This window comes from Hesperophylax consimilis, chromosome 5 (assembly GCF_061612785.1).
Source record: "Hesperophylax consimilis isolate HC1 chromosome 5, BYU_Hcon_1.0, whole genome shotgun sequence".
NCBI classification, from domain to species: domain Eukaryota; kingdom Metazoa; phylum Arthropoda; class Insecta; order Trichoptera; family Limnephilidae; genus Hesperophylax; species Hesperophylax consimilis.
This window is the reverse complement of record NC_142840.1, coordinates 12,143,230-12,152,943: the sequence shown is the minus strand read 5'-3', so window position 1 is coordinate 12,152,943 and position 9,714 is coordinate 12,143,230. Positions and strand designations below refer to the sequence as shown.

The 9,714-nt window shown below is 37.1% G+C and overlaps 1 protein-coding gene across 1 annotated transcript; it reads right to left on the bottom strand.

Annotated features, from left to right (window-relative positions):
- Positions 1-549: 549 nt before the first annotated feature.
- Positions 550-9,470, bottom strand: LOC149423542 (uncharacterized). The gene is made up of 2 exons (XM_089632255.1): positions 9,434-9,470; positions 550-1,538 (listed from the first exon to the last, which is right to left on the bottom strand). Exons 1-2 carry the CDS (start codon positions 9,468-9,470, stop codon positions 550-552), a joined length of 1,026 nt encoding a protein of 341 aa, XP_089488381.1.
- Positions 9,471-9,714: the final 244 nt, after the last annotated feature.

The window sequence follows — 9,714 nt, the reverse complement described above, 5'->3', positions numbered from 1 at the left end:
AATGAAAAGACTACAAAATAATGTACAATGGCCGTTCTTTTCTTTTTTCTCTTTGTAGCCAAATGATTTATTTCCACGTATTTTTGAAAAGTTTTGTAAAGAGACTTTTTTTCGATTTCTAAACATATTTTCTGTGCCAGCAGTCGATTGTTTTTGAAATACAACACTGAAATAAAGTAAAATGACTAACCTGAGTACGGAGGAGATGAAGGAGGAATAAAGGTCCAGATTAGCAATAAACAGTTAACACATAGAGAGGGATGCTGCTGAGGGATGTCGAGAGGAGCGCATGCTAAGCGGGACTTGTATTCTCGCGCGGACTAGCGCAGCGAGCAATACTCTATTCGAGAGGAACTTGTATACCAGAATAAAAACTTCCACGTTTTTGTACAAGGGAACAACATAAAAATAAAAACACAAATACCCCGTTAGTTAAATATGTACAGAGAAGTGGGCGAGTTACTAATATTATTACTAAACTTAATATCTTAACACTTAACGTATCGTATCCTAGTGACTGTGTGGGAGGAGGGGGCGGGGGCGGGGGCGCTAGGAGATGTAATAGCGGCGGCCCAGGGAAAGGTCCTCGGGCTCCGTCTGCTCCGGCATCAGCGGGCACATGATGCCCTCCGAGGAGTCGCTGCAGGACAGCGGCGAAGGCGGCGCGGAGTCTGCCTGCGAGTGCGGGGTAGAGTAGGGTGAGAGCGTATGCGCAGCGCATTTGTGGTGCAGCAAGTGGTGCCTCCTGCGGAAGCTGCTGCCGCACCGCTCGCAGGCGAATGGCTTCTCCCCGTTGTGGAGCAGAGCATGCGCCTTGAGCTGATTGGAGTCGGAGAAGCGCGCCTGGCAGAGCGCGCAGCGGTAGGGCCGCTCTCCCGTGTGCACGCGGAGATGGCGCCTCAGGTTGGCCACCTGCACGAAGTGGCGCGGGCAGTGAGGGCAGCTGTAGGGCTTCTCGCCCGTGTGCAGGCGCAGGTGCGTCTTCAGGTGGTGGTCCCGCGTGAACCTCTTATGGCACTCTCCGCACTCGAAGGGTTTCTCGCCCGTGTGGGTGCGCTCGTGGTTCTGGAGGACGTGCTTGTAGCCGAAAGAGCGCGAGCAGACCTTGCACGTGAACAGCTTGTCACGCGGGGGCTCGCGGGTCATCTGGGCGGGCGGGGAGCCAGCCGAGGAGGGCGGGGACAGAGGGGCGGGGGGACTGAGGTGCGCAGGGGGCTCTTTCTTTACAGCCGCTCTCCTTTTCCTGGGCTTCTTGTCGGAATCCATCTCCCCGCTGCTACTGGTGACGATGTGATTATTGTTGTTGTGCATCTTCCTGGGAGGTGGAGAGGGGGAAGGTGGGCAGGGCGGCCAGGCCAGCAGCGCGCGGTGGTAGAGCGAGGGCGGTAGGCCCGGTAGGCCCAGCAGGGCGGCCGTGTGGCTGGCCAGCAGCTGCCCTGCGCTCAGCATGGGCGGGTAGTTGGAGTCTCCGCCCATGCTCATGCTTCCCATGTTTCCTTCTTGCTTCATACTACTCAACGACCTTACGCACACCACACCTGCGGAAAAACAAAAAAATTAAATGTGAGCATAAATAATACTGAAATTAGTAAAAAAATAAATAAATTAAATGTTTCATATATCTGCGTACATTTCAACATTTTAGCAATCTGCAATATCACCACGGCTAAAACTCAACCAACAGAACGATGGCGCATGGCTTTTATAGAAGGTTTCATGATTATTCATCCGGGCATCGGGACAATGGCCACAGGGTCCCCGAGAGATGATCATTCATTTTTTTTTAATCGGTAATATTGAAAAATAGCGAATTATTGTGAGGTATGATTGCGGAACCGAAATTCATTGTCATTTATCATTTACCGAGTCCACGTGTCTCGCGATCTATTATGCCAGTGAATTCAGCGTCCCCACTCGATCTATTGATACCCGGGACGTTCGAGATTCACCTAAAGTGCATGCACCCCCTCCTCGACTGACGTAGCAACAATAATAACTCTGTATTCTTCTAGACAAAGTAGCAAGAATGTTTATCTATCTCAATGACATCCAGGTGGATAAGAAACCGATTACATTTTGAACGAGATGTTAGAAAAAATCCAAAGGGGTTTGATTTTGAACGCGTCCAAATTGGGCAACGATTTTTTTGACGGAAATTTTTTTCGTCAGGAAGCGACAGAATTTTCGAATGAACGTTCTAGTTTATAATGCACATGTCCCATAAGACTTCCTTGTGCCATTTGCATTTTAAGGAAAGCATTTATTTGACATCCTGGGAAAAAAAGTCAGTTAATCATTAGAAGTATTTGACGACACGATGTCCCAAACCTTTTGGGTTGAAACAGGAAACGATCCTGAGTATGTCCGTCTGATGCAATGGGGAAACCAATATGTTTATACTAATGCACTCCAAACTACAGCTGACTCTAGAATGGATCAAGATGTCATCTGGTAGCACTCTTCCTCATCAACACACTGCTCACGCAATCCCAACTTGTCTAGTCCAACTAAAAAACTACAATGAATGATTAATATCTACGTAAAAACGTCGAGCTTACCTCAACATTAAAATCGTATTCTCAAAATGTTAAATCAGCATTCGATCACTCGACACAGATGATTCTACCAACTATGTACTACAACTGTATTTTTAATCATAGATCGCTAAACTTCTGTCATAATTAATTAATAATATCGAACTAAAATGTGTAAGTAATCCGTACCCGTACTAGAATTTGTAGGACTAATTTGACGAAATCAACAATGCTTCACAGCACAGATTCGGGAATTAGATTTTAATCACTGTAGAAGCTTTGCCGAAACCGAATAAAACGAGGACTCGGCCAGATTAAACGGAGGCTGTATTTGGAAATTCGATTCATTAAATCGTATTCCTTTGTGCAAACTAGAGGACCCGGATGGTGATCCGACCCTTTGTCGGCAGTTGGCGGGACTCCTATTGGGCCGCTAATTGATATGGAAAGAAAATGACCCCTGCTCTTAAAGATGGATACCAAAATCTTACTTGTACATTGATTTATCGATATTTCTTACAGTAACAATTTTATTAACGACGAAATTAAGTACCTAACAAGATATTATTGTAGGTTGGCAGCTGCCTAATAAAACTTGGTTGAACTTGTTTCGATAGCTATTAAAATAATAATAATGCGAACTCCCATCCAAACGTTTCCGATATATTATTATCAGAAATGTAAAGATCTTGCAAAATCACTCCTTTCTTCGCATTCAATTAGCCATAAGTTTTACCTTATCAATCACTTGCCCCCTCGGCCGATGTTTGTTCAGTCACCGCCGCCCTCGCGCACCCTTGCCCGCCTCTGGTTAGGGGTCGGTGGGGGGAGAGGGTACAATTCATCAATATTAGAGTTCGTTAAGATGGCCGCCGGGGTGAGCGCGCGTTCGCAATCTCCCGCGCCTCCAACTTTCCACTTAAGTGAAAGTAAAGCCGCCCGCTTTGTTTTTAGGCATAGGTAATAATAATGAAGAAAGAACCTACTTTATTATTCCAGCATTATTATTATTATTATTTACCCCCGTGAGCCTTTTTACAGCATTGAGAGGCGGCACGGGCACAGGTGGACAGAGACTTGAAAGGACAACCCCTAATGGGTTTCGCGTAAGATAAGTAAATATGAATAATTTAGACATTTTTCAGACAACTTTTTTAATGCGCCTAAATCCTTTACGTGAAGTTCTTCGTAGGTACCTACCCATTTTAACAAGGTAGAAGATCTAATATTCAATCCAAAATAAATAAAATGGACGTCATATAAATTATTATAAAGTTGTAATAATTCAGTTACAACATTACAATATTTAGTTTCCAGTCCATCATACTTAATTTTGAAGTAAGCCAGTGGACACAATAATCAACGATTTTAAAAATAGTTAGTTTCTTCCTCCTTTGACCGCCTACAAATATTAGTGTGTAAAGCTGTATCTAATTTTACCGGACACTTATCTATTACCTATATAATATAATATGCAAGAAAAGTATGTCAAGTAATACCTATTTTTTCAGCTAGCTTCTAAATGTAGGTAATATTGTATTCAGATTTACCTACTGAGAAATCTTCCCCTAACTTCAGCACTCAGCACGAGCACGTATGAATGTAAAACGCTCTCGGCAACCTGTAGAACAAACTAAGAACCTGCGGGTTTGGGCCGCGCCTCATTATTCAACCACTCTGGTTTTAACTTTATTTTTAATTTCGGAGAAAATTCGCGATATTAAATTGAAAACAAACTACGTTTTAATTAATACGAAATCCATCCCGGTCGCCAAAGTTGGGCGGCGCTTGAGGCCCTTGTCCGGCAGGCGTTATTAATTGAGAACTCTTAATTAAATTTCGGAATAATTATAAATTTAATAAGAAAACGAGGGCGTAATTGAAAAAAGTGATAACTTTTCCGAGTGTACGAAACTTGAAGATTTCGTGAGTGGCGAGTGGCGCCCTCTCTCCGGTCGTGGTCGGAAGAAGCGAAATAGGGACGAAAGATATTTCAATTTTATTTTCATGATAGTAGATTTAGCGAGGAAATTTATATCTCTTCAATATTGAGGAGGTTTTTTTAATTTATCAGGGCTAATTAGGCTCTAATTTAATATATGTACCTACCTGCACAAAAATGTTAATGTGAAGGTAATTTATTAGCAGAGAAGTAGGACCTACCTAGATAGGTGGGTACTTAGGTAGATATAATAATACCGATAAAGAATTCAAAATAAGTGAATTATTAGGTGCACGAAGAAAAATGAGCATTGCTTAATTATTTAGAATCTCTTCAAAGTATTATAGATTACAGGCCATTTGCGAATGAATCGATAGGTTTCTTTACTAACTTAAACACGAGTGCATAAAAATCGTAATATTTTCGCTTTTCGTCGTATTATCAAGGCAAATCCAGGTGCATGAACACGTATTCCCATATATTAGGAATTTATTAAAAGTTTATCAGAAAACAGCCTGCAATACCGCTATTAACTGGATCACCAATAATTTTAAGAAATTCTTAATAATTATCCGTGTAGGGTAATTGGACGAAATCTACGTTATTGGCTGCAAACGGTAGTTTTACTATATTTTATCATTACATTGAAAACAGAATTATTCACAATTTACGATTACGAAAATTAAAATATTGTTAAGCGCCTTTCACGGAAAACAGAGATAAGTTTTCATTCAATTTCTATTTATCTATCTATCGCTGATAGCATATTACATATCATAAATAGGTACATTTTTTGTTGGGAATACCTACTGTCGTACGACACATTTATTTAATCTTTAATTATTTTTATGTAGTTACAACAAATGGTATGAGTTTTATTTTTTTACGGTTGCATTGTACAAGAATAATTATTACCAATTTTGTGGTTATATAACTAACAAGGGCCTTATGACTAGATTGTCAGCAACAATACATGTGTTGCGTAACCCTCTCCACAAAGGAGTTGTTAAATCATTTGTCCAGCAAGAAAAGGTTTAAACACTGAGAAACTGCCATAAACCGTTTTCAATGAGCTTTCGTTTGCGTTATTATGAACCTAATCATTACTTTTATTACTATCGACTTCTGAATGAAAGAATGGGTAAATGAAATCGAAAGCAAGGGTGTGAAAGGGTTTTTTTCTATGGCAAAAATATTAAACTTTCTATTTTATCACTGTTAATAGCTGGTGTACGGATTTTTAAAAAATCCAGTGTTTTTTTTATGTGAATACTGGACAAAAGTCTCTACTCCTACCAACTGTACAGAGCCGGTGGGACTATGACATCCCCGATAGGAATATTTTGAGAGGATGGAAGGAGTTGGGAAGAGAATGAGAAGGGGACCAGGAAAATTGGTAATCAGAAGGCTATTGAGATCTGGCCACTAAAATCTGCTATTGACATAACAAGCAACCCTTTTTTATGGTGGTGTTTCACCGGGCCACCCTGAATTCAAGTTGTTGATTAACAATATTGTAATTGACGTACAAAGTACATTGAATAAGAATCAGTCTTTCGATTGAACAGAATTATTGTTTAACTGAACAGAAATCGTGATATAATAAAGAACACGCACAGAATTGCCGCCATCAGTAGCGATAAAGCTACAAAATCAAGATATGCTTTCAAACACCACAAAGGACCACGTCCGCCATTATATTTTCATGGATATTTTTAACGATCCAACAATTATTTTATTGACCCCAGGATGACTGCATAACTCGCCCAAATAAGTTTTTAAGCACTTTCCCGCATGGTGCCTGAGTGGACGGACTGGAGAGATATTATGTATCATTTGGAAAGTGGGTTAGGAAACCTAAGCAAAAATTCGGTGACGCGTATTTTTTAATTGGATTAAAGCGGTTGTGGCTTCCTTTACAGTGAGTATTTAAGTAGAGTAGGTGGGATACTTGGTTTGGGGTTAGCCTGCAGCGTATGCAAGTTACGCACTTATAAAAACGCCAAATAAGCGTATTTATAGTCGAGGCGCTGGAAAGGTTGAATACGGAATTTCAGTAAAAAATGTTTTGCAGCTTAAAAATTATATATTCACATAGACCAACAAACGGTGATCCCGAATATGTTATATGAAGAATTAATAAATCGTCATTTAAAAACGAAATAAATATGACTTAATTTTGAGTTACTGTTAAAATTAGAATATTCTTGGGTACTAATAATAAACATTATAGTGCGTACCTTGCATTGAACTGACTTTTTTTATGATTCTCAAACTGTAGGCGTTAAACTACCCTTATGGTTAAACGCAACGCTCGTTGTATTCTACGTGTTCACAGACGGTGTTAATTAATTAATTTTGTTTAAATACGCTTTTGCAAGGTATTGCTTTACAGTATTAAGACAAATTATTTATTTGCGCCCTCATATACGCAATATGAATATGAATAAATAGTTTTGTCCATATAAAAACTCAATTCTATCGAGAAAGGCATACAAATACAATATTGGATTGAATCATCGGTAAAATATTGTATTTTTGTGCCTTTCTCGAAAGAATTAAGTCTTTAAACGAACAAAACTATTGATTCATATTCATATTGCGTATATACGGGCGCAAACAAATAATTTGTCTTGATACTGTAAAGCAATACCTTGCAAAAGCGTATTTAAACAAAATGAATTAATTAACACCATCTGTGAACACGTAGAATACAACGAGCGTTGCGTTTAACCTTAAGAAAAAATGTTTTAGGTACCTACCTATACTTCTATTTAATTATCTTATGAGATTTTTGTAAGAATGACATTGCAATAACTATTGGTTTTTCTTAGTGGAATCTCATGTTTGTGATATTTAAGTTAAAGTATTTATTTAAATAAAATGTTTTTACGTCGTTAGATTATTTGCTTAACCTAAACCAATGGTTCAAAAACTGTTTTCTAGTGCGGTTTAAACGTATTTTAAAAATCCTTAAAAAAATCTTGTGAGAAAGGGGATTTTTAATATATTTCGTCATTTGTTAAATATTACAGCGCTTTTGAGGTGATTTAACACAAAAATCGCGCTATGCAAATTATAAATATATAATTATTATATTCTATTATATTGGAAAACCACAAATCGTAAATCCGGCTTAAGTAATTTTTTGCATAAGATCTGATATAAAATATATTCGTAGCCATTGAACAAATGCTTATTGGTTAGAATATTAAACATTTTCCACTAAACGAGATATTATTGTAATTTTTCCGTTGAAACATTCTAACTGGAAAAAACCGAATGGCTGGAGAGGACTACTAAAGTTACACAAAATTTAATAATTCGGAAAGTGTATTAATATGATTTTCGTGTACATTTATAACATTGATGAGGAACATCATATATTTAATTAAATGTTTGGTTATTAGCTACTTGTTAGCCGTCGCATATCGCATATCGGCACTGGGTTAGGCGCGCAAGCGCAATAGCAAAGTTCAAATACCTAATCTCATTAGCATAGTAAAAGTAGATAAATACTTTAATCGCCGGTTTTGTAACCAAATATTTAACATGTTAATATTTCAAAGGAATAATTATTGCGCCCTTTATTAGGTACCAAATTAATTATTATGCCTAACACAAACAAATTTTAAAATAAAGTTAGTTTATTATTATTGAATAGCGTTTAGCGGAATTAGCGCCTATACGGATTCTACATTTTAAGATGCAGAATATTTTAAAGAATGTTTACTAATTACTAACACTTAGTTATAACCACTTTTATTGGTTAAAAACGACCGACATGTTTCGAAAGCAATACAGGTGATTAAAACTTAGTGTTGATTATGTTTTATTAAAATGTTGCCAAAAAATAAGTTTGCTATATTTGAAGAAGTTTTAAGTGTATATCTAGGTTGAACCTTTTGTTAACATTAATAATTTTAGTGGATAGTAGGTATTTGTACATTGCATTAATTACATAAATAAAATTACATAGATGTGGTCTTCATAGATTGATCAAAAATTGTGTGAATAGGAATATACAGCGGGTTATTTTATGTAAAAGAGAATAATGTGCCGACGCGCGCGTGCGGAATCGAACCTACAACCAATAGCTCTAAAAGCGAGCAAATTATCAACTCAGCCACGGAGATCAATACTACTCCTACGTACATTAACAATATAAATTACATTAATTACACAAAAAACATCTAATTTAATCTATTTCTAGAGCTTGTATTAATTTTATACTTCTTGTCGTCATTAAATTTTACGGACAAATTCAATTGTTATTTGTATTGTATTATCTAGTATGTGGTTGTGTACTGTGATATGTAATTATTATTTATGGTATATTTATACCTAGGACATTAAATAAATAATTAAATACGTAAGGGTAGAAATGTATGGAAAACGTTAGAACATTTCTTCATAGTAAGTGAATTATGTTAAGTACATAGTTGGCACTTGTATGTTGTTTATTTTATACATCTTAAAGGTAAACTCAATTACTAATCTTATACATAAGCTTCTTATTTCTTGAAGTAGGCGCTACAAAGCTTTGGTTAAAAATACGTACTCGGTTAAGATCACTACGATGCAGATCATTGTGCAATTTAAGCACAATAATATGTACTTGACTATCCGTTCAAATAACAAACCGAATCAAGTGTAGTTTAAAACTTATTTAAAGAAGTATAATTGCGGTCAGCAATGCTTATGAATAATTAGTTTTACTTCAACATAGTTCTAAACATACTTAAAAAACTCTTATATCAATTGAATTTTGTATCTAATTAAGTAAAACGTTATCGTTTTAACAAAGTAAACAAATCGTAGAAACCCATGCTGTAAATTTCTACAGTGTAAAAATGTGGTATCTGCAAAACTTCAACCCAAGGAATATCTTAATACAGAGTAACTGCAATCATTTTCACAGTGAAATTAGGTTAATTAATTAGTATCAAAATCTTACCTCTGCCACTTTGGTTTGGTTGCAACGATAAAGCCATTCCTTCTCAGCAGTTGAAAAAGTTCGCCATAATAGATAAACAATCACCAAAGTTTTTTTTAATAAAATCACATTCAATATAAATCAAAACTTCTCAACTGGATTCTCCCATACAAAGTGTCACTCGATGTTTCTAAATCTAAAACAAAACACAAACGAAACCAAAGATAAAATGTTCGAATTTTTAAATAAAATTGTTTCGCAAACAAATTTGAAATTTAGCGTGTGTGCCGCTCGGAGTTAGT

What these genes read in the sequence shown, in the direction of transcription:
- LOC149423542 (XM_089632255.1), bottom strand. Translation starts at nt 9,470, where the DNA reads ATGGCTTTATCGTTGCAACCAAACCAAAGTGGCAGAG. An exon ending in ACCAAACCAAAGTGGCAGAG is followed by an intron (nt 1,539 to 9,433) that starts GTAAGATTTTGA and finishes GTTTTTCCGCAG; the next exon opens with GTGTGGTGTGCGTAAGGTCG.